The sequence below is a fragment of the Halichondria panicea genome, chromosome 6 (genome assembly GCF_963675165.1).
Source record: "Halichondria panicea chromosome 6, odHalPani1.1, whole genome shotgun sequence".
Lineage (NCBI taxonomy): Eukaryota > Metazoa > Porifera > Demospongiae > Suberitida > Halichondriidae > Halichondria > Halichondria panicea.
The window spans coordinates 7463900-7490478 of NC_087382.1; the positions used below are offsets into that span (position 1 = coordinate 7463900).

The window sequence follows — 26579 nt, forward strand, 5'->3', positions numbered from 1 at the left end:
TATCCACTGAGAAAGCTGCTGTTCTCACAAACTCCGAAAATTTTAGAGATAAAATTCCAGTATTGAGATCAAGATCAAATGATTGCAGGCTAGGGGGTGAAGTGTCTAACACAAGACCATCAGCAGGAACAGCTGCATTAGCTTCAATTGAAACAAGATTTGCACCAGAGGTGTCAGCAATAACAGTTTCAGGAAGCACTATGTATGTATCAAGCAAGTTGTTCGCAATTGTTGACTCAAGTTTGATCTCATTCAAGTCCTGATCCAGCAATTGTAGGTTGACTGTCGCTGTTCCAATTAATGTAGGTGTTCCTCCGGTGAGTTGATACACAAATGTTGAGGAAGCTCTAACCTCTTGACTCTGCAATGTGACATTGGTAGCTACGAAAGTTGACAAATCAATTTGTTCAGAAAAATCTAGTCTCAGAATACCGTTGTTAAGATTGAGTGAGAACTGAAGAAGTGAAGGAGGAAGCGTGTCATCTTGGATCTCTGCTACCTGGACACGACTAACTGGCATTAGTCTGACAGAAGCAAAATCGGAAATGAATGAATTAGGAAGAGATAGAAATGTATCATTGACTGAGGTTGTAGCTGGGGTTGGTATAAGTGTGGAGTCATCCAAAGGTCCAAGTGCAATGGAGATTTCAGTTTGATCAAAACTGACCGATATGATACTGCTGTTAAACAAAGTGTGAGAGCTTCCTCCTATGGCCATTTGATGAATAGTAACGTCAGCAACATTGACTGTTGATGCATCAACTGGCTCTGTAAAGGTAAGAATTAATCTTCTCAAACCAAGGTTCAGGGAGAATCGGACTAGCTCAGGAGGGCTATTATCAGGATCAACCTGTCCTGCTGCTCTAGCTGGTTCAGCTACGTACGGATTGCCAGCAAGATCGAATAAAGCATCATTGTCAATCACCAAGTAGGTATTAGCAACGGTCGTTGCAATCGAAGCTGTAGTTTGTAGGGTCAAGAAGTCCAGTGAGCTCAGTTGAACAGTGACAACAGAATTGTTGGTCTGGTTTAATTGTAGGGTAGATGTCGACAGTCTCACACCTACAGCACCTGCACTCGCACTGCTGAGTAGCTCAAATCGGGAGAGATCAATAGTATTCACATGCACATACTCAGAGAATGTAAGAGTTGCCGAAATGTCTGCCAAATTCAAGATGAAGCTTTGCAATGTAGGTGCTGTGGTATCAGATATTAGCGTGGTAGCACCAACCGCAAGATTTTGAGGCACAGAAGTAAGAGGGTTTCCTCCGTTACCACTAACATCCAAAATGGCACCTTGATCAAGAGCAATGAATGTTGTACCATCTGAAGTGGCTAGACCCTCTATAACTTGGAGTGCAGCTATGTCTGCGAGTCCTAGAGTAATATCCAATACTGTACCATCAGAAGGTTGAGGTAGACCATCAGTCAGTGTATATATCAAGTCACTGCCAGATTGAGTGTTCTGTATAGTTATAGCAGGGAAAATAACTGAGCTTGCTCTCACAACTTCATTGAAGGTCAATGACAGAGTGTTTGAATCGAGGTCAAGGCTAAATGTTTGGAATTCTGGTGAAGTCATGTCATTGATATATTCGGTAGCACGTACACCATTACTTGTATCAACTCTTTCAATGGAGTTTGAGTTGTAATCGACAGCAGCTGTAGATTCAAAAGACAAATGAGTGGTGCTTCTGCTATTAGCCAACTGAGGGATCATATTGATTGCATTCAAGTCATCAGTAGAAAGTGAAATTTCAAGAGTATCCATATCAACAAGCTGACCAGTGGAACTCATCAATTGATAACGAAGGTGAGACACTGATGTTGAGTTAATGAAAGGCTGAAGTACAAATGATAGAACATCAAACATTTCGATTCCTTCCGTGAAGTTTATTGTGATAATTCCGCTGTCCATGTTGTTACTAAAGCTCTCAATCTCGGGAGGAGACGTATCAGCAACAAATTCATCAGCCTGAACTGTCATAGTGTTGGCAAATGCATTGCTTGCTAAGTCAAAAATGAAATTTGCTTGTAGATTCACAAACGTTGTTGCTATGTCAAATGCAATACCAGGAGATGCTTTCAAAAAGTTAGAATCCTCACGATTAAGCCCTATGAACAGCGTTGTAGCATCCGAGCTAGTAGATCTACTTTCAAAACCAGTCAATTGATAAGACTCAGTTCCCACCATATCGGAAAAGATTGTTACAAGAGTGATATCCAGTGAGGTGGCATTGATAGCTTCATTGAAGACGAGGGTCAGCAATGAGGTGTTGAGACTGAGTTCAATTGTTTGGAACTCAGGTGCTGCTCTGTCAGCCACATACACAGCAGCCTGCTGTGCTTTGCCGTTGGTTATAGCTAGAACATCTACACCAGATATGTCATCGATTGCAAATGCTTGCATTGCAAGGTAGGTTGAGTTGATACTCTTTGCTAGGCCAGAAATTAGCTTAATGCTCAAAAGATCAAGTGGTGATACTACTACGGTGATGGTATAACCGTTCTCACTTGGTGTCATCGTAGAAGGTTGAAGAGCATGAAGAACACCAGCATATATTCCGTCCTGGATGGTAATAGCGGTTGGATCAAAAGTATTGACATTCACAACATCATTGAATGACATGATTATCACACCCGTTTCAATGTTGAAAATGAACGAGAGGAGCTCAGGTCTAGTTGTGTCGGGAAATACAGCAGAAGCCATCAATCGGCTGCCATTTTGAATCCTGTTTTGAGCTCTGTCCGATACGCTACCTTCACTGATCTCTAAAAATGTATTTTCAGAAAGAGATCCAATAGAAGAATTCAATTTAAGTGCTCCAATATCCAAACGGTTAAGAGATATCGCAACAATTGTTGAAAACTGTCTGTCAGGATCTAGAACTTCACCGTCTGTCAAAGATATTGAGAAATCGTCAAAATTTGAGCTGGAATTGGTCGAGAAGAACTGAATTCCAGTGAATACAATAGAAAGCTTATCAACTGGCTCATCAAATGTGAGTGCCAATAAATCCGTGTTGATATCGAGGGAGAAATCTAGGAGTACTGCACTAGTATTGTCACTTATGTAAGAGATTACAGGTAATGCTAGTTCAGGTGTACGCCTCACAACTGGATTTGGTCGACTGCCAAGGTCAAATATTGCAGACGGCTCAATAGATACAAAAGTAGTAGCCGAGTTTGATGCTAATGTCTGAAATTCTTTTATAGCGACCAGGTCTTCAACTGACAATGTTAGAATGATGGTACTAGATTCATCCCGAGAGTCTACTTCCACTGAGGAAAGACTGTACCATTCTACTGATGAAAGACTCCCTTGTTCGGACTGGAGAGTTATATATTGAGCATTCACAGATATTTGGTCAACAGGCTCACTAAAGTACAGAGTGAGGTCTCCAGAATCTAAATCAAAGTCAAATGACATTAGCATGGGGTTTATGGCATCTTCTTCAAGGAAGTGTACAATGAGCCCTGGTGGACCATCCACTATTGCTACAGATGGATTTCCAGAAACGTCCAATACAGTGCCTGAGTCTGCTGTCAAATAGCAGTTGCTTCGAACGGTACAGAGGCCAGGACGAATCTTGATGGCTGCTACATCACTCATTGAAAGTTGAATGGATACAAAATAGCCTGTAAGTGCCGAAGCAACAAGGGAACCACTCAGCTGAATACTTTCTGTGCTTCCTTCGTAAAACGATTGCAATTTTAGGGTTGAAGTATTTAACGTAGCAATATTTATACTCTCAGAGAATGTTACGTTCAAGATACCATTGCCAATTTCCAGACCAGTGAACTGTATTATACTTGGAGAAGATGAGTCTAGGATAAAGTTTGCGACCGGAATATCTTGTTCAGGGCCAGAAACAATACCCACTGTGTCTGCAACAGCACCATTTTCTAGGTCAATAAAACAATCTCTGCCATCAATACAAAGGCCAAACTCTCCAATTGTGTTGAAGTTCTCATTGGATATAGCAATTTCAACAACGTTTGTGACACCAGTGATGGGTATACTTGAAAGTGGGATGACAGAATTTCCAGTGGAATCATGGATATTTACTCTAGATAGGTTTAGTGTGGCTGTGTCCACTGTTTCTGAGAAAGATAGACTGATGACTCGACGGTTAAGATCCAAACCAAATGCAATAAGTTCGGGCATAACAGTGTCAAACTGGTATAAAAATACTGACAATGCTAGAGAAGGTGGTACTCTACCTACCATGTTACCACTAGTATCCAGTATTGCTTCAGGATCAACTGCAAGGAAGGTGTTGTTGTTGTCAGTGGCCAGATTTGCTATGGCCTGTATCGCATTCCTATCCGACAAATCAAGCTCAAAGCTGAGAACAGTTGACAAATTAGATGATGTTACATCAACTGCTTGTTGAAGTCTGTAAGATAGAGCTGGGAACGCTGCCTGTTCGTTCTGAATACGAATGTGCCTGACATCAAGGGTATTGACATCTACTGGCTCATTGAAAACAAGGTCAATTCTCATTGATTGGAAGTCGATGTTGAACTGAGTGATTGTTGGAGAGCTAGTATCAGGAATAATGCTTTCTGCTATGAACAGAATTTCAGGAAGTCCATCATTCCCTGCAATATCCTCAACCACACTAACAGGGAATGAGACAAAGGTAGTATTTAGAGCTCTTCCAAGAGTGGAACTGTCTTTGATTGTATTTTGGTCGAATGATGTAAGAGGGATAGTAATAATCTCTGAGTCAGTGATGAAAACATTGGTTGCAGTGATCAGATGCACAACTCCACCTGTTAGTCCATCGGACAACTCTACAACCTGTGTCTGGAATGTTGATGATTGAACATATTCACTAAATGTCAAAATAAGGTGGCCAAGATTTTTATCCAGAGAAAATTGACGAAGCAAAGGTGGTATAACATCTGCCTCTATGAATTCTGCTTGGAATTCGTCAGCAATAGAAACAGCTGTGGACAGCTGAGAAGCCATGTCACGAACGGTACCTGAGGCAAAGTGGACATATGTAGTATTTGGATACTGTCCTAGAGGAGGTCTCGCTCTGATTTCTTCCAAGTCCACAGCGCTAAGTGTTATTCTCATTTCATTGGAATTAACCAGCGCAACAGTGCTGCCTGAAGATAGTGAATACAATGGGCCGCTGTTACCAGGAGTGTGTCTCAGAATGATGTTATTGACACTGAGCGATGAAGCATTCACAGTCTCACTGAACTCTAAGTAAAGAATAACAGGAGGAACAAGTGATGGCATTTCCAGTCCAAATCTTACTAGTGTTGGTGCAGTTATATCACTAATCACTGAAAATGCTTGTATAGCTTGGAGGGACTCGACAGAAGATATGTTATTACCAGTGGTATCTGATATAGCACTTTCCACAATAGTCAGATACGTGGAGTCGATGTTAGTGCCTAAGTTAAGATTTTGTTTCAACTGATTAGTGTCTTGAAGAAGAAACCTAACATTGAGTATAGCTGAGATATCAGGAGTAACACTCATAGCACCGTTGAGAGTATAGTTTGAAGCAGGCATGTTGGAAGGAGAGGAGAGTAGTGTGATTCCTTCAACAAATAAAGTTTCCGCAACAACCGTTTCAGTGAATGTGATAATAAGTGTGTCCGAATTCAGATCCAAAGTGAAGTTCAGAATGGCCGGTGCAATTGTATCTCTGAATGAGAGGCGGGCTTGCTGACCTACTGTATTTGGAATTGGTTCAACTTCGTTACCTTGAGTATCCCTGACAGCAGCTGGAGTGATAGAGATGTATGAGTTGATTTCATTCGTGAAAAACATTGTCTCAGCTTTGATGAAGTTGATGTCCTCATAATTCAGAGTAAGGGTAACAACTGGATTGTTCTCTGATGAAACTATTCCTCCAGTGAGTGGTCTCTGGACAGCTGCACTACCTATGTTGGGAGTATTGAGTAGCAGCAAAGCAGTTGGATCAAAGGTAGTCACGTCAACAGACTCTGAAAATGTCAAGGTGATGATTCCAAGTCCCAAGTCAACAGTGTAGCTTTGCAACCTCGGAGATGTAGTATCATTAATAAACACTGATGCTCGCTGAGCCATGCCATTAGCAAGACCTTGTGTAGGAATATTGTTCTGATCAAAAACTGCACCAGGGAAGAATCTCAGGTAGGTTGTGTCAATAGAGGTCGCAAGCAAGGTGTTTGCTTGTATATTGTTGAGATCGTCCTCGCTAAAAGTAATCCTTACAACATCACTGAGTTCTGAAGAGCTGGTACTGTTGGTGAGCCGATAGTATTGACCAACTATTGATGATGCAGACCTCTGCACTATGAACATAGATGCATCAAATAAACCTGTGTTTATTGTTTCACTAAAAGTGAGATCGATAGTACCAGCATTGACGTCAAACAGAAACGATTCAAGGGTAGGTGGGAGGGTATCTCCGAAAGCTATGGAGGCCGAACGAGCATTACTTTCAAAAATAGGCTGAAGCATGTTTCCCATCATATCGGAAATTGAAAAGTCTTCAGCTGACAAAAAGGTGTTACTTTCGTTAGTTCCGAAATCTAAAAACTGTTTGATGTAATTGATGTCCTCTCTTGCCAGCTCAAAATCAAAAATTGTAGCAGGTTCAGTGGTGGAAGGTGTGCCACCAGTAAATCTGATTTCTTCAAATGGGCGAGTTGTGCCACTCTGTAACACAAATCCACTTGGATTAATCGAACTTGTATTGACAACTTCAGTGAACATAAAGCTTATAAAACCGAAACTGGCATTAAAGGTGAAAGATGTTAGCACTGGCGATTCGATATCCATCATAACAGAACTGGCATTCAGAGCATTTGACTGAATGACAGGCAAAATAAAGCTGCCAGCAACATCAGTGAAAGCATTCGAACCGAGCACAATGTATGTGTTGAGTACAGTAGTTGCAAGGCCTTCAATAGCCTTAAGAGCATTCAGGTCATCGTCAACCAGCCGAATCATGACGTCAAAATCATTGTTGTCGATTGGCGTAGCACCAGACAGCCTTACAAACGATGTTTGCGATGTTCTCTCATGTTCACTCTGTATTTCAATAAACATTGGCTGCACAGACATCACATCAATGACGTCATTGAATGTAAAGGTCAATAATCCTGTGTTCATGTCAAGCTCGAAGCTCCTTAGGCTGGGGCTTGTTGTGTCAGGCCTGTAATTGTTAGGATCTACTTGAACAGCATTTGTTGTTGACACTTCAGAATTTGGGTTCCCAGTGACATCCATGAAGCTTCCAGTTTCGATTGAAATGAAGGAGGTAGCAGAGGATATAGCTAAACCAGGCACTAATTTAATTCCGCGCACATCTTCAGGTATCAAGTCAAACTGAAAAACCGATCTGACATCATCCACAAACTGAACATTCTCACCTCCAGTGAGAGTGTAAGCTACACTGCTGTTAGAAGATGAGCGGATACTGATACCACCAAAGTTAAAAACGGTCTCATTCATTGGCTCATTGAATTCAATGCGAAGGTTCTCTGAGTTCATATCGAGTTGAACAAACTCATCTAGTACAGGAGGTATATCATCAGGAATGTAGTTTGTCACAGGAATTGCACTAATCCCATTTACAGCAGGAACAACAAAGTTGTCACTTGTGTCTGAAATCATTTGGTCGGTAAAAATAATGAATGTGTCTTCAGGGCCAGTTGCTAAGTCGATTTGCGCTTTGATCTGCTCAATGTCTTGACTCAGAATGAATGTTATAGTTGAAATCCTAACACCAACTTCAACTGCTGGGGTACGTTGCAGAGAGTAGGAAGTACTTGCATTGAATGAATTTTGAATGGCAATAAAAATAGTTTGCAATTCGCCAGCTTGAACAGTTTCGTCAAAATGGAGAGTGACTATTTCATTACTGAGATTGATATCAAATTGAGTAACACGTGGGGATGTATTGTCACTGATGAAAGTATCAGGTCCGGTGTTAGTAGCTGTATCTTCCACGGGCATCACTTGATTGCCTGCCATATCTTCCACAAATAAGCTACTGAATCTGATGATACAAACCAGACCAAAGGTACAAAGAGTATCTTCTGCTTTGATAGCATTTAAGTCAGTGACAGTAAGATTTATTGTTAGAACATCAGTATTTTCTGGACTTACATTACCAGATGTGAGTTGGTACAGTGACATAGAAATTGGTTCGCGCTGGAATCTTATATTTGATGCATTCAGTGTGGAAACTCTCACGGTCTCAGAGAAGCTTAAAATGATCTGGCCTTGATCTCGATCAAATACGGAGAAACTTTCCAGCTCAGGTGGGGTCGTGTCCGCTGTGAAGTTGTTGATTGGTCTAGCTTCATCTTGTGTGATAGCAAGAATGCTATTTCCTGAAGTGTCATTTAACACTGTGTTTGGGAACGAAAGGAAACAATCAGTCATTGACGTGCAGACATCCAAACTTTTAATGAGGTTTAAATCAGCTCTGCTTATTGTTAGTGTTAGTCGTGCAGTATCTTCGTTCGGGATTACAGTTGAGTTTAAGTTAACATCAATGCTACCGAAAAATGCGATGCTTTGAAGGACAAACTCCGATAGCTGAATAGAGCTTATATCAATTGTTTCTGTAAACTCAAAAACAAGACGCCCGCTGTTGAGATCAAAATCGAATAGAGACAGTTCTGGAGGAGTGGTATCACCAATAAAAGACTGTACAGGTCTAGTATCTGTGCTTGGTATTTCTGCCACGGCCAAAATGGCAGTATCTGTTATCACGATAGGCTGCACAGAAATGAAGGTACTGTTGGTATCAATAGCCAGATTTCTTCTGGCTTTGAGTTCGTTTTGATCTTGTACAGACAGAGTAACAAGAATGACATTGGGCTCCGAACGAATCACACTCTCATGAACGGTAAGAGTGTATGACTCTCTTAGTGGATCTGTTGATTGAGTACTGTGGAAAGAAATACCAGACACAGTGAGAGAGCCAGCATCAATGGCTTCCGAGAACGTGAGTGAAAGAAGACCAATGTTCAAATCTAAAGAGAACTCTCGAAGGAATGGTGGATCAACATCTGGTCTAAAGTCGTTTACAGGGAATGGATTAGGAACTCTAATGGCAACGATGGGATTTCGGGCCAAGTCTGTCAGAGCAGAGCCATCAAGCAGTAAGAATGTGTTGTTACGATTAGTAGCAAGATCTAAAGTATCAGACAAGACGTTAAAATCTTGGTCTCCAATAGCAATCGTAACAACGCTCCCATTTGGTGTTGAGAACACACTGGATGTGCTGAGACGAAAGAATGTAGAAGATGGAGGACTTTCCCTGCCACTAATAAGCGAGACTGATGTTGTAGAAAACTCAGTGGTATCAACAATCTCATCGAAAACCAGCTCAATTATTCTAGCAGCAATGTCCACATTAAACATACTTAGCTCAGGTGGTCTTGCATCAGGCACAAGGCGTGTAACCATCAGAGCAACTGTAAATGCTGTGATGTTGTTCCCAGCAGTGTCTGTAAATGCTCCTTCATCAAAGTAGATGAAAGTTGATTTTCTGGTTTTTGCAACAAAGGAACTCGATTTTAATGTGTTCAAATCCAACTCTGACAAAATAACAGCAATACGAACACCATTGACTTCAGGAGAATTACTACTGAGGAGAGTAATATTAGCCACAGTCTGATTGGTCGGAGAGAAGTTGACTAAGGAGGGAACAAAACTCGATGCTGTTACAACTTCCGAAAAGGTAAGGTTCAGGAATCCAGTATCTAAGTCTAGATCGAAGCTCAGTAGGCGAGGTGGGGTACTATCACGAATGTAACTTCTGACTGGCATAGCAGCTGACATAGGAATCTCCTCTACTAAGTTTCCACTAGTATCAGTGATGGCCATGGGAGATATTGCTAGGAATGTGGTATCTGGTGAAGTGGCTACAGTCGTTAAGAGTTGCAGGGAGAGTGTATCCATCTCATTCAAGGTTATAACAAAATTGTCACTGTACTCAACAGTAGTTGTGCCGCCGATAAGCATGGAGAAGATGCCTCCCGTCTCTAATCCCTGGAGCACAAACTCGATATAGTCAATCGAAGTGACATCAACTGTTTCACTGAACTGAAGAGTGAGTTCTGCCGAATTCAAGTCTATGTCAAAGTAAATGAGAGAGGGCGATGTTGTATCTCTAATAAAAGTATCAACAGGTCGAGCACTTTCCTGAGAGATCAATTCTACAGAATTGCCAGCAATGTCCATAAAAGCTGCTCCTGTGATTGCTACATATGCAGTGGAAGCTGAGCTGGCTACATCTGGAAACGTTTTGATCACATTCAGATCATTTTGAGTAATTTGTATGGTCAAAGCTCTGGTGTCAATATCAGCTGGAACAGTGCCGCCAGTAAGAGTGTACAGGGAAGTAGTCATGGCACCGGTTGCATTTGACACACCTTGAAGAACAATAAAGCTTGCAACAAAGCTGGATGTTGTAACCAACTCATTTAGTGTCAGTACTAGTTCTCCAGCGTTCATATTCAGAGTGAATTGAATAACGATTGGTTGTGAGTTATCTGAGATAAAAGTACTAGCTTGTACAGTATCGTTTCCTGGAGCACTATTACCAGCTAAATCCATTACCCAGTTTTCTCTTGCTGTGAGGTAGGTGTCTAAGTTGCTAGTAGCAATTGAGCGATTCGATACTATTTCATCAAACATCTCATCAGTGAGTTTTAGAGAAATGGTGCTACCATCACTGAGCCTAGTAGCTACTCCACCATCAATAGGTATTGTTACTACTGGAGACAAGGAGTCATCACTCAAAAGTATTAGGAATGTTGGCTGAAAAGAGGCAACAGAAACAAGATCGGAAAATGAGAAATCCAAAGTACCAATGTCGAGATCTAATTCATAGCTAAGCAGTACAGGTGGTTGCAAATCAGGTATAACTTCAAACGCTTGCAAGGCCTTGCCATCAGTAACCGCCAAAACATCAACACCAAAAACATCATCAATTCCAAAGGCCTGCATTGTAACATATGTATTAGCTGTTGTGGTAGCAAGGTTAGGAATGTCACGAATTCGAATATGATCTTGACGAGATAGCTCTACCACAATTTGATAGCCATTGACACTGTTTGTTTGACTAGAATTTGTCAAAAATACAATTTCTCCCAGAATAGCACTTTCTGATGATTGAATGGATATTGCCATGGCATCAAAAGACAGCGAATCAACCACATCGGAGAACGTCAAATACAAAAGTCCAGGCTGTATATCAAAAGACACATTTAGGAGCAGTGGTCTCGACATGTCTGGTAAAAACATAGTTGCTGCAATCGGCCCGACACGCTCATTTGGAACACCTGCAGTATCAAATACGGTACCAGCATTAACAATAATGAATGTATTCGTTTCGTTTGTAGCAAAATTATCTTCCAGTTTGATCGTTCTCAAGTCATTCATATTCAAAGAAATTTGAGGCACTACTGATGCTTCTACCACTGATTGGATAACATTTCCAGGTGTTATTGGTACGACAATACTAGGAGTTGATACTGCAGACTGTAGAGTGAGACCACTGATATTTAATGTGTTCAGCATGACAGGCTCATCAAAGGTCAAAAACAAGGCGTCTCCGTCAACATCTATAGTAAAACCGGTCAAAACAGGAGGAGTAATATCACTGAAAAAAATCGAGACATTCAAGGCAGCAGTAGTGGGTATTGCATCAACCGGGTTGTTATTAGTATCCAATACAGTACCAAAAGCGATTGACAAGTAGGTGTTGTTGCTGTTTGAGGCAAACTCTCTCAACTTCAGAGCATTGAGATCACCTGGCAGAAGAGATACATTCACGAATCTGTCTCCATTCTCAGCTAACGTTACACCACCAGAAAGTTGGTAGTATTCGTTAGGAGAAGTTACACTCGCTGCTCCCTGTACTGTAATACCTGCGTAGTCTATCTCTGCTCCTCTTACAGGTTCCGAAAACACCAACGAGAGAATTCCACTATCCAAATCTAAATCAAATCCGTCAACAGTTGGATTGATATTGTCCATTACTAAATCCGAAACAATCAAACTAGGATCTCCAGAAGCAACAGCATTGACATTTCCAACCAAGTCCTCAATAAAACCAGATTCCATACGAACATAACAATTACCTCGTCCTGTGCACAGAATAGGATCTTCTTGAATATTAAAAAGATCTACTAACGAGAACTGCACTGTAATTGTTGTCCCTGTAGAATTAACATTCGAAACAAACCCAGATATTAATTGATAACTTGTTTCTTCAGGTGAAAGCTGAAACAAGCTTTGAAGCGTAAGCTGGGACACAGATAGAGAATTCACATCGACAGGCTCATCAAACTGAAGTTGAAGTGTCCTAGTGGTGAAATCAAAGACACTAAACTGAACTAGCACTGGCCCTGTTTGATCAGGTTCAACAGTAATAGGAAGTGGATTATCCTGGCTTCTAGGGAGAGCAGGTATTCCTAGTGTGTCTGAAGCCACTTGTACTGTGTAGGACACAGCACAATCATCCATTGACAGCCCAGAGCACAGAGGAAGCGTTTTTATGGTGTTCAAGTCAGCAGTACTCAGCTCTATAAGAACACTTGAAGGGTCAGTATCAGAGGGAAGCATACTGTTAGCTGTAACTAGGGTATAGGAAGAATCGTTTGAATGTAGAGTGAGCTGATTAATCTGTATAGAAGTGATGTCTGGGGTTTCATCAAAATTCAAAACTAGTATACCATTATTCAAATTCAAAGAAGCTGACAGAATTTCAGGAGCCTCATTGTCTGACTGGAACATGTTAACTCCAAGAGCATTACGCGGCCTGATCTCCTGTACAAAATTTCCAGCCATGTCCATAATAAGCTCTGATGTAATCGACAGATAAGTAGCAGCTGAGTTGCTGAAAATATTTCCCAGAGCCTTGATAGCATTCTTATCACTATCTTCAATAATCACATTAATCAGTCTACCATTTTCTGAGTTAGTTGTTCCACCAGTCAGGCTGTACGAATTTGCTGGGTAGGGGGCCATGGCGTTTTGGAAAGTGATTTGCCTGAAATCAATACTAGATGCATTCACCACTTCATCAAAACTCAGAGATAGCAGTCGTGTGTTTGCATTTAGATCAAAGGAGTCTAGTTGAGGGCTGGTAGTATCGTCAATATAAGTTGTCGCTTGCAGAGCATCTCCACTAAGCACTTCCTCAGCACAGTTGTTGGCAATATCACAAATTAGTTTTGCTGCAAACCTGATGTATGTTGAAATATTAGCGGTAGCCAACAATGGATTGAGTTTGATATTGTCAACATTGAGAGCCTCCAAATCCAGGAAAATAACCGAATCACTGAGAGTTACAACACGACTAGGCAAAAGCAGAGTTGAAATTGCTGAGGAAGGTGCGGTTTGGAGGGTGAGAGAGGATGTATTCAAGGTGCTTCTTCTCACTGCCTCATTGAAAGTAAGAATGAATGCTCCATTGTCAAGATCAAATGTGTATCCACTCACTATTGGAGGGAATAGGTCAGCATTATAGGTAGTGGCAACAAAACTACTGACTGCAGTTAATCCGATTCCTGATGTGTCCAGTACTGCATCGGCAGCAACCACAAGGACTGTCATGCTCAAGGATCTAGCAATGTTGATATTATTGCGGATTCTGATAAGATCATTTTCACTGACATTCACTGTAACTACAATTAATGAGTCTTGCTGAATTGTTCCACTTGCTAGACTGAGAGTCGTAAAACCAACAACATCTCTCAAACTGAAACTTGTAACCTGCAGAGAAGTAGCAATAACCGGTTCACTAAAAGTCAAAATCAATTGAAGAGGCTCTTCGATCAGCCTAAACTCAAAACCGACAAGCTCTGGTGGAGTTACGTCCAGAACCAACATTGAAACAGGTTCAGCATTCTCAGGTAGAGTGGCATCAAGCAAATTTCCACCGACATCCACAGTTGAGTTAGCTACAATTGAGATGAAAATATTTGCCATTGTTGTGGCTATAAGTGGCTCATCTTTGAGGAGATTTAGGTCATCAAAACTCAGGTCAATCTCAACGAAAGGGTGCAGACCAGTTGCTAAAATGGTGCCACCACTCAGAGTAAAATTTACTAGAGCACCTGACATTTCACTGTGCAGTGTAACAGAGGTTGGATCTAGAACTCCACCTGTTTGAACAGCTTCTGAAAAGTACAACGTCAAAACACCCGTATTCATATCAAGATCAAACGAAGACAGAGTCGGACTAACAGCATCACCAACAAACAACGAAACTTGCAGAGAGTTGTCAGTAGGAATTCTCCTCAGAGACTGGCCAGCAGTGTCCATCAGAGCACCAGTTGCAACTGAAAGATAGGTATTTCCACGTGCTGTGACAAAACCTGAAATCTGCTTAATTACGTCCAAATCTTGACCACGAATGAAGAGACATACAATAGGACCGATGGTAGAATTGGTTGTGACCTCCATGAGGTTAAGGGTATCTACAGGAAAGGCTGGGGAACTCTGGATTGTGAATGCATCGGGAACAAGAGTTGCTGGGTCCACAGTTTCTGATAGTGTGAGAGTGATGATCCCTAGTCCCAAATCGAAATTGTAAGAGTCTATGACTGGGTCTGTTGTATCAGGAATAAAATTGTTGGCAAGTAAAGCCTGACTTGTGCCATACGGTATACCAGGGTTCCCACTGGGATCTTCATATGTTCCTGCTAATATTGACAGGAATGTATTTCCAGGAAGAGAGGCCAAATCTGTCAAAGCCTTAATCTCATTAAGGTCACTAGTGGAAATTAAAACATCAATGATGTTGCCACCCATTGCGGTAGTATTTCCACTGGTAAGCAAATACTCTGTTGCAGGATTAGTTTGAGAACTTCTGAGAACAAAGCCGGTGTAGTTGATAGAGCTAATTTGGATTGACTCAGAGAAAGTGATGTCGATTATGCCCCTGTTGAGATCAAATGAGTACATGGAGACAGTTGGAGGGACCACATCATCAGAAAAGTCTGAGGCTCTCAGTGCATTATCAGCATCAATCTCAACAATGGGATTGCTGTTGAGATCTTGGAAGGCTTCAGATGGAATGACAATGTAAGTATTGTTAACAGAGGTTCCAAGAGTCAGTAGACTTTTTATATTGTTGAGGTCTGCTACTGAAGGAAAGAATTCAAATATCTGACGATTTGGGGTGCTTACTAGTTGTCCAGCCATGATATTGTATGAAAATGTCATCGTATCACTAGCATTAGCAACATTCTGCAGAGTGATTTGGTTTGGTGCAAAATTCACAGTATCTACAGCTTCAGTGAAGCTCAATACTAGTACACCACCACCTAAATCAAAGGTGAACCGCTCTAGTATGGGATTTGTGGTATCGAATATATATTCATTGGTCCTGAATGCACCAGTGTTAGATCTAGCAATCACTTCCACACCAGCAACATCTGTAATTGCATTTGAGGCCATCACAATATATGCATTTTCTGGACTTGAGGCAAGTTGAGTGTTGGCTTTGATTTCATTCAAATCGTTATCAGTAAGGACTATGGTGATATTGTATCCATTTTCAGTAGTCACATTGGCAGCATCAGTTAGAGAAAAAGAAACTGTTGGAATACTGCTGTTGCCTTGGATACTCAAAAGATTGACTCGGAATGAGGACGCAAGCATGATGTCATTGAATGAGAGAACCAAGACACCTAAATTGAGGTCTAGGGATGAGAAAATGAGATTTGGGGGAGTGATATCTCTCACATACGAATTTACTGGCAGAGAATTGTTACTAAATCGAGGTTGAACAGGGTTGCCTGCTAAATCATTGATAGAGCCAGAATCCACAAACAAGAAACTGTCAGTGTCACTGGTTCCAAGATTTGTAAGAAGCTTAAGGTTTCTAAAATCATCATCACTGATAGCTATGTCTACTGTTGTTAGGTCATTGCTAAAACTGCTGTAGCTAACAGTTGCAGATAATATTGTCAGCATTGTTCCTTGATCAATCTCAGACTGAAGGTGAAATCCAGTAGAGTCAAATGTGTTGATATCAATGGGCTCGTTAAAGATAACCTGAAGTGTGCCAGAATCTAGATCCAAAATGGAAAAGTCTGTGATGGAAGGACTTGTAACATCACCTAAAAATATGGTAACCTGAAGAGCACTTATACCATTAGCAAGAACATTCACTGAGTTACCTAATTCTGAGTTATCAGCAATTAAGTCGGATGTGATAGTTACATACGTTGTGGTGTTATCAGTTGCGAGTGTACTTCTTGCCTTTATTTGAATAAGATCTGCATCACTCAAATTTGTTCTGAGTATTGTCCCAATAACTCTACCGGGAAGAGTTGCTTCCACAATTGAGTAAGAACTAGTTGACAAGAAGGCATTTTGAAAGGTAATTTGACTGGCTTGGAAACCGTCTTGAACAACTGGCTCATCAAATGTTAACACTAGTTCACCAGTGTTAAGGTCAAAATCATAACTCACCAGATTAGGTGAAGTTGTGTCGTCTGTGAAGTTACCTACAATTTCTGCTAGTGGAAAAACTAATGGTTCTATTTGCCGTAGAACCACTTCTGCAACCATATTTCCAGCCATATCTGACAGAAAATTTGTAGTAAATTGGATAAAACATTGAAGAGGCTGTCCACATATAGCAGAGTTCATTTTGATGCCATTCAGATCTGTAATAGACAGTTGGATTTCAATCATAGGTCCGTTCTCGCTGAAAATGGTACCTTCTGATAGTGAATAAGGTGGTGTGGTCAATCTAGGTAGTGTATACCATTGAGCTAAAGTAACTTCTGAAACTTGCACTGATGACACATTCACTGTTTCGTCGAAGGACACAATGAGTCGTCCAGTATTGAGGTCAAACGCTGAGAAACCAACAAGAGTGGGTGGCGTGGTATCCGGTGTAAATGTGCTGACAGGTCTACCTTCAAAAAATTGAATGATTTCCACAGGATTTCCAGCAATGTCAGTGATGGTAACAGCTTGAAGACTACGTGGGAAGTATAGATAGCAGGTGATATTGTCTCGGCAGACTTGGATCCTCTTGATCTCATTCAACTCATCGTTAGTAAATTCAATTCGAAGATCACGCAAACTGTTTGGAGCATAATCAACATTGCTGGAAAACGCACTGAAATCCTCCACATCAGTTGTGTCAACCACTTCTTCTGAGAGAACAAGCTCACCAAGTTGAAACGACGATAATATTACTGCCTCATCGAAACCCAAAGTCATAACTCCCACATTCAGGTCAAAATCAAATGTAGACAACGTGGGTGTTGTAATGTCTAGAATAACTTCACTCGCTTGCAGTGTACGCTCCACACCTGGGTTACCAGCAGCATCAAGGATAGCTCCGGCTTCCAAAGCTAGATAGGTGTCACTTTGGTTGTTGCCTAAGTTTCGGAATTTAATCAAGTCCAGATCCGTACCAGCCAGAGTTATGACAGTTCTGATATCATTGTTAGTAGGAAAAGTTCCATTAGTCAATGTGACACTCATTTGGGGGTTAGCTCTAGCATCCTGAATCGCAAACAATGAAATTTGAATGGAGGAACCATCAATTGTTTCACCAAAAGTGAGGAATAGCTCTCCGGTGTTCAAATCAAGTGTGAAATCTTCAATGATGGGACCAATTGTATCTGGCAGAAGCTCCTCAGCTCTGAGTGCATTGGAAGATGGAATGGCACGTACTGGATTACTTGAAGTATCTTGTACACCAGTGGAAGTGACAACAAGGTAAGTGTCATTTCTGTCCGTAGCTAGATCACTGAAACTCTTGATTATGTTCAAGTCTTCCACGCCAATTCTGATCTGTATAACATCACTACTATCACTTATCACTAGGCTATTAGTGGTGAGAGTGAAGCTGACTAGATTAGCACCAGGAATTTCGGCATTTTGGATGTTTTGCAGCGTGTATGAAGTCACTAGCAGAGTATCAGCATTAATAGCTTCATTGAAAAACAGCCTTAATGTTCCAAGAGCAAAATCGAGAATGAAACGCTCAATTATGGGACCAGAAGTGTCTCCAACAAAAGAAGATGGTGGGATTCCAATCTCATTACCAATAATAGGGTTTCCAAGCATGTCAAAAACTGATGCATTGGTGAAGATAAGGAAGGTATTGTCAAGTGACGAAGCTAGGCTGGTGTTGAGCTTTATGGCATTGATGTCCTCTCTGGCTAAGTATATCTCAAAGTCTCTAGAATTTGTAGTTACTGAAGAGGCAACAAGTGACACAGTTTGAGTTGCATTTGCAGGAAAGGCAGTGTTTTGGATCGTAAACAAGCTTAAGTCGAGAGTGTTTGCATCAACAATCTCGGAGAAATTCAGCACAAGCAAGCCTACGTCAACATCCAGACTATACATCAGGAGCTCTGGAGGTGTAAAATCAAACACAAACTCTCCTACTTGCATTCCTAGTGGCCCCACTTCAATGACAGGGATTCCAGCCATGTCAGTCACAAATGAAGCAGGGAAGGTGATGTATGTGTCATCTCTAGAGGTAACAAGATTTCGAATACCCTTGATTCCATTCAGGTCGGTATCTGAGAACATCACCGTAGCTAGTGGAGATGTGAATGATTCATCAAAGATGCCATCACTAAGAACGTAGGTAAGCAATGGAGAGAATTCACGGTTCTGAATGGTTAGATCACTTAATATAAGGCTTTGACTATCAACAACTTCAGAGAATGTGAATGTAATAGAGCCTGCACTGAGATCCACGGTGTAGTTGAGTAGCACTGGACTGACAGTATCACCAATGAATACATCTGCTCGAATACCATTATCAATATCACGTTCCGTAGCGGGGTTGAAACTAACATCTTGAACAAGGTTGGAACTGAAAGACAGGTACGAGTTTAATACTGAGCTAGCAACATTGCGTATTGCTTTAAGGGCTGTGAGGTCATCGCCAGAAAAGGTGACTAACACTTCTACAGCAGTGACAAACTCAAAAGCAGTTTCACTGCTCAAAGTATATGAATCGGCTCTCAACGTAGCATTTCTTTCACCTTGGAAAGTTAGCGCTTTAACATTGAAAAAATTTCGAGAATAGGTTTCCGAAAAAGTCAAGGATATTTCACCAGAGTTCAGATCGAGAGTGAACGTGTCCAAGTCTACAGTAGTAGTGTCATTGATCACATCTGCAGCAGGTAGAGCATTAGCAAAATCAAAACCAGGATCTAATGGATTGCTGAAAAGATCGTTAACGGCTCCCATTGGTAAAACTAGGAATGTGTCACTAACAGATGTACCAATCGATAGGTTGAAGTTGAGAGTATTGAGATCATCTGGAACTAGAGTAATTACAAGTGTCCTTCCATCAATAGTCCTGGTTACTGTGCCTCCAGTGAGACTTATCACAGCAGTAGAGGCAGTATCAAAAACCTGCTCATTCTGGACAGAAATACTGGTTGTAGTCAATGTCTCTGCATACATGAAATCAGTGAATGTTAGAAGCAGTTCACCATTATCACGATCAAATATAAAAGATGTGAGCTGGGGAGACGCAAAATCGATGGTATAATTTAAGACCTGGATGGCTTTGCCGTCAGTAATAGCAAGGACGTCAATACCATCAACGTCATCAATAGCAAAAGCCTGCATTGTCAGCCATGTTGTATCTATGCTCCTTGCAAGACCAAACATGTCCTTCATCCCAAGGAAGTCAACGTCACTGAATTGGACAAGGACTTCATACCCGTTAGGACTATCTGTGGTGGAGTTTGTTAGCGTGTAATGGAGGCCATTGGTCGCCCTGAGACTGTTCTGAATTCTAAATGCAGTTGGATCAAATGTTATCATGGTCATGACATCATCGAACGTGAGATTCATTACGCCGAGGTTCATATCAAGAGCAAAAGATATTAGTTGTGGTCTAGTTGCATCAGGGACAAATGAAGAAGCTGGTATATTCAGCATGTCAGGAATGGCAATCTCCGACATGTCAACAATGGCTCCACTCTGCACTGATAGGTAAGTGGTAGTTGAGTTGATTGCAAGCTGTGAGCTTAGTTTAATAGCAGTGACATCATCTTCAGCAAGCATGATGATGATGATCTTGACTCCATCATCTTGGGTGACCACTTGACCTCCAGTTAGTGTGACTGAGCTCACAGGAATAGGTTGCTCTCCAGAATTGATGTTGAAGAATGTCAAATTCTGTAGAGTCGAAGTGCGAACAGGTTCATTGAAAGTAAGCAGAAGACGATCTTCATTGAAGTCCAGCTGAAATTCATTAATTAAAGGTGGTGTAGTGTCATTAACAACGTTCGTAGCCTGGACGGCTGCAGTGCTATCTTCAGGGCGTATCGGTAAGGGCTCATGTGCCAAGTCACTTACAAAGTTTTCATCAAAGAATACAAAAGTGGTACTCCTATCCATGGCGAGATTGTTGTTTCCTTTGATAGCACATAGATCATCATCATTGAATACAAGTGTGATGATATCACCATTTGGAGGCATCACAACACCACCAGTTAGTGTGTACACCTCTACCGATGGAACTGGGGAGCCTGAGGTTGACTGAATAGTCAGTGACGTGGGCTTCATTGATGTGTGAGATACTGGCTCACTGAATATGAAGGAAATCGTTCCCTGGTTCAAATCTAAGTCGTAAGCATCTAAATAAGGCCGTTCCTCGTCGAGAGTAAATGTTGTTGCTATGAATCCTGGGAAAACCTCAAGCACTTCGTTTAAAGGATTTCTACCTTCAGCATTGTCTAATATTGCACCTTGTAGCAGTCTAACATAGCAGGTGTACTTCCGTGTGCACACAAAGGGATCCAACTTGATTCTTTCAACGTCTGCTTGAGATAAATTAAAAGACACAGTTGCAGCATTCTCCATGGTGATCAATGTTGCGTCAGTGAGAGTAAGGTTGCTTATTGGCTCAGAGAAGAGTGTTTGGAAGACAACTCTTGAAGTATCAAATGAAGATGGTCGCACCGGTTCATCAAATCTCAAAGTAAAGTACCCGTCACGAAGATTGAACTCGACAAACTCCACTAAGTTAGGTGCATTGACATCGGGGGTGACGACAGTTGCCTGCATAGCCATTTCAGTTGATAACTCATCATTGAAAATATCATCGAAATTGGTCACTGCCCCAGCATCGTAAGAGATAAAGCAATTGCTCGTATTTGAACAAAACTCTTCTTCTCTTTTCAGAGTAATATTGTCAGTTTCTGTAAGAGTAACTCTGAGTTGAAAATAGTGTGTCCAGATTCCGTTAACCGTTTGCGGCCAATATCTTTGAGTTGTTGCAGTGAGACTATGCGAGAATACAGCTGATGAATTTGCTGATTGCAGCGTGAACAGGGAAAGATTCACAGTTGACACAGAATTCCTTATTGCTTCATTAAATGTGAGAAAAAGGTAGCCTTCATCTAAATCAAGACTAAACTCTTCTACGAATGGTGGTGAAGTGTCAGGGACAAAGTGTCTAACTTCAAGTGCATCAATATTAGGCACACGGACAAGAAAATTGCTGTTCATATCTCTGATTGCAAAGTTCAAGATGGCCAAGAAGGTGGTGTCATTTGTTATAGCAAGCTGGTTTCTTCTTTGAATTTCAGCAAGATCATCTTTACGTAACTCAATTACAACAACAGGACTATCGGTAGATTGCAAGGGAGAGCTGACTAAATCATGAAGTCTGACTAAAGAATTAGGCTCTGATACACGATTCTGTATTTCGACTTGGTTTTGATCAAAGGTACTGTGGTCTACAGCCTCATCAAATTCAAGAGTGAGTATCCCAATATTCATATCCAGATCAAAAGCAATTACCATTGGTTGAGTTGTATCCTCCGTGAAGCCTATAGCCTCTCTTGCAGTATTTGAGAGAATTTCAAAAGCAAGATTCTCAGCTGAATCTTGAACAATGCCTCTTGGAAAAGATATGTAGGTATTTGTAGCCATAGTACCAAGCTGAGTGTTGACTTTGATAGCATTGAGCTCATCGATACTGATTTCAATATCAATAATGGACACATTTGCGGTTGTAACAATGATACTGTTTGAAATGCTTTGGTTGTTGGATGTGGAGCCTGATGAACTCTGAAGGAGAATTGAAGAGATATTGAGAGTGGAAACTACTACATCCTCATTGAAAGTGAAGGAAATCACTCCAATGTTCATATCCAAAGAGAAGCTATCCAGATTTGGGGGATTTAGATCCCCAGAGATGTTACGAGCCTGAACAGCATTTGCAGAATCAACAAGACTAGTTGGTAGGTCAACCATGTCAAAAGCAGCATTTGCTTCAGCTCTGAGGAAACTTGAATTCACTACTGAGCCTAGAGGATACCTGATCTTGATTGCTTCAAGGTCCGTAGAGGTAAGAAGAATTTCTATTTCAGCGCTATCGATAAGTGTGACTGTGCCGCCAGTTAGGGTATATTCATTAGTTGATCCAGGAGCCTCTTGCACTGTGAAGCTTGTGGGTACAACTGTAGAAGCATTCACTGTCTCAGAAAAGACCACAAGCAAGACAATACTGATTCCATTAGGAGCATTTCGTAGTTCAAAAGAAGAAACTTGAGGAGATGTTGTGTCATTAGTAAATACGCTAACTGGGATGGCAGACATTATTGAGACAGGGGCCACAAGATTTCCAAATGTATCTTCCAAAGCTCCCGCACCCAAAGAAAGATAGACATTGTTCTCATTTGTAGCAAGACCAGTGTCTGCCTTGATAGCATTGAGATCACTAGCAAGCAGCATGATATCTAAGGTTCTGTTCAAGGCTGCCTGAAGAGCAGTTCCACCTGTAAGAGTATAGCTAGTGCTTGCTAAGGAAGCATCTTGGATAGTAACAAACGCTCCATTAAATGTGATAGGGTTTACAGGTTCACGGTAGATCAAGGTAAGGATTCCAGAGTTCAGATCAAAATTAAATGCCATAATGAGTGGTCCACTTGTATCAGGGAATACATTTGATGCTTGTATAGCAATGACAGTTTGCAGTATTAGATTATTGTAAATGTCGACAACTGCACCTTCCTCAAAGCCAATGAAAGTGTTATCAACTGTTTCAGCAATGCTATTAGACAACTTTATATCAAGGGCAACATCAGGAAGTAGGTCTATAATGATTTCAGTGCCATCAACAGAGCTTACTGTCCCACTCAGGGTAATTCCGTTGGTCAAAGCTGATGTGTTGTACATCGTGAAAAACGACACATTCAACAAATTAGCTTGTACAGGCTCATCAAACGTAAGACGAACCTGGTCGGTGCCGAGATCAAGAACAAAGCGGTTAAGAACAGGTGGTGAAGTGTCGTTAATTACATTAGTAGCCATTGTGAGTAAGCCAACATCAGATGAGAATGCAGCCAAATCAGTAACAGCATTGGCTAAAACTTGCAAATATGTGTTGGATGTAGCTGTTCCAAAGTCGCGTCGCAGTTTGAGGAAATTGATGTCCGCAGGAAGAAGGGACAATGTGACCTCTGAACTTATTCCTGTGCTAGTTGCCCCTCCACTTATCATAATCTCATCAGCAGGAACAGTATCAGTGCTTCTAAGTATTAGGTGGGTACTTACAAAGGTTGATAGGTCCACAGTCTCATCAAACGTGATAAGCAGTTCCCCAGTATTGACATCTAAAACGAAAGAGTCTAGTGCAGGTGGAGTAACATCTCGAGCGAAAACGGAAACCTGTACTGCAACCATTGTCTGATTCTGAGCAGTGGATTGGATTGGATTAGAAGATGTATCATTGATGGCACCGGCTTCAATCTGAAGGTATGTATTCGACACACTCGTAGCTACATCAGTTGCAGCTTTGATAGCATTGAGGTCATTTCTAGAGAGCAGAATAGTCACTACAGTCATCATTTCTGAGACTGTTGTAGTACCCATTTGGAGACTAACGCTAGAAGAACCGTTGATAGCACTACTCTGAAGGATCAACTTGCTAAACACCAACGTCGAATCAAGTACAGGCTCATCGAAAAACAACACAAGCTCCCCAGAGTCCAGATCAAAGTTAAACATATCATTCAACAGAGCAGGTGGAATAACATCAGATGTGTAGTTTCTTGTTGGGATACCACGAGTGTCAGTTACGGCGAGGATATCCACACCTCTAATATCTCTGAAAGCTTCTGCTTCAATGGTGATGTAAGAGTTGACAGCAGATGTAGCTACATCAAGGTTTGCTTTCAATGCTTGAAAGTCTTCTTGTGTAAGATCAATAACAATGACAGTTGAGTCTCCAGACACAACTGTACCTCCAGTAAGGTCATAAAAACCAGTATTTGTGGATGCATCTGCGTCCTGAATGGTAACAGTCCTTCGGAAAAGTCTCTCTGATGAAGCATCAATCACATCATTGAAGGTCAGCTCGAGTCTACCAATATTCAAGTCAATGGAAAAGTCCATGAGAGTAGCAGCAGTGTCGTCTTGGATAACCTCAGTGGCACTAAGATTTTGCTGCATGTCATTGGTGTTGTTAGCAATATCATCAAAAGCAAAAGGTTCTACAATTAGCTGCGTGTTAGCTGGGGTAGTGCCTATGGAAGAATTGGTTTTAATTGCTGTAAGTGCAGCACTATCAAGCATGAACCGAAGAACCACCAAAGCTCCCAATGCTGGGGCACCATTGATGTCAACAATTACACTACCTCCCAAGCCAACATTGAAGGAACCATCCTGGTTGGTAATGCTAAAGTTGGCACTAGCGATGGTCGAAACAAACACTGGTTCTGAGAAGGTAATAAGAACCTGGTTTGCGTCAAGATCAAGAGTGAAAGACTGGATTTGAGGTGCACGTGTGTCACTAGTGACGTTTCTTGCTTGCTGGGCAAAGGAGGAGTTGATCTCTGATACGGCGTTATCGAAAAGATCTTCAATGGCTATAGACGCTACTGAAATAAAGGTATTATCAATAGAGCTAGCAAACGAGGCTAACTTTAGCAAATGAGCATCAGCATTCAGTTGGACACTGAGGATCGCAGCGTCATTGGGAGGAGGGGTAGAGCTAGAGGTAAGAGATACCATGCCACCACCAGAAGCAGTAGACTGCAAAGATATTTCTGCAGGATTGAATGTGTCAACACTCACAGGTTCATCGAATACAAGTGTGAGGATGTCGTCGGAGAGATCCAGCTCGAAGGCAACTAACTCCGGTCCAGTCATATCGGTAATGAACTGCAACAACTGGTGCTGATTTCGGTGCATGGCTGGATCATATGCTCTGATAGGCATTGAGGCTAAATCTGCAACAAAGGAGGAGGTGAAAACAGGCACACAGTCGGTTGTTGAAGAGCAAAGACCAGCATTAAGCTTGATTTCATCCAAATCCTCATCGGACACACGAAAGCTGACCACATCACTCAAGATGCAGTTAAAGGCAGTGCTACAATTGCCTCCTGTCAAGCCAACAGCTTCACCACTGGCAGGAACTGGAAAGTCATTCTGTAGCAGTAGGTCAGTGAAGTTGAACGTGCTTACATTAACTACCTCTGTGAAGCTGAAGGTGAGCATACCTTGATCAAGATCAAACACAACAAAACTAGCAAGCTCTGGAGGCAAAGAATCTGGCACATTTCCATCAATAGCAGTACCCGCCGTGATATCGACAGTAAGTTCTACTGCAGAATTATCAACAATACCAGTACCCGTATCAAAATACACAAATGTGTCAGTGATTGAGGTGCCAAAGGTGGCATCAGTTTTGATGGCAATCTGTAGTTGATTACCTATAGGACAGGTGACTGTCATGGCAGTAGCATCAAATACTGCATTGCCAGCAAGAGAAAAAGCCGTAGCAAAACCATTTGAACTTGATGCAAGGAAAATCCTCGAGCAATTGATACTAGCACTAAGAAGTGCTGGATCAATACCAGTGAAGGTCAACGTCAAAGTATTTGCGTTTAGATCCAAAGTATGAGATACCGTCAACGTTGGTTGAGCACCTAATGATTAGATTTGGATGTATATCATTGTGTAATATTACTGGCTCCTCTCATAATATTTACCAATATTATTAAGACAATCATGCATGATATTAATTTTGTAGCCGCTGAACATGTGCAAGAACCACAAGTAAGTAATACAGTTATTATTTTTCTGGTAACCATGAAAACCAAGTACAATGAATATATTAATTTTATATTCATTGGTATAATAATCATGTGTATAATTAGCCTCCCTTCACAAGGCCTCAACAAGGAGGCCTGCTACTAACTGCTAGCGCATACGCAAAATTATTGGACAATTTTCCCGTAAAGTTTCCCATTAAACAGAAATTTTACCAGAAAAAATATCCTGAATCTGAATAAGTATACAGACAAAGCAAATTCATAATATGCACAGAGCTATAATATTATAGCTAGCTATAGCTAGAGACAGAGCTGTACATTTGGTTGCAGCAGCTATATTTCTTTCTGATAGAGTCTACACTAGCACCTAATACATGAACAACGGGTATATAATTATGCAAAATAGTTCAATTTCACGAAGGTTAGTAGCAGATGGGCGTGGCCTGTCCATATACGTCCATATAGGCTATTGTCAGCCTTCACTCCGTTCAGATGATTGTCATCCACACTGTTGCAGGCTTGTGAGTCGT

The 26579-nt window shown here is 41.3% G+C and overlaps 1 protein-coding gene across 1 annotated transcript in view; it reads right to left on the reverse strand.

The window, feature by feature from the left end:
• LOC135337542 (uncharacterized) overlaps positions 1-26579 on the reverse strand; it is a 127513-nt gene that overhangs the window by 98967 nt on the left and 1967 nt on the right. The window contains exon 3 of the mRNA XM_064533474.1: positions 1-25923. This exon is cut by the window's left edge and continues 98967 nt beyond it. Within this exon, the coding sequence (XP_064389544.1) occupies positions 1-25923 (25923 nt within the window). The remainder of the gene's footprint in view (positions 25924-26579) is intronic.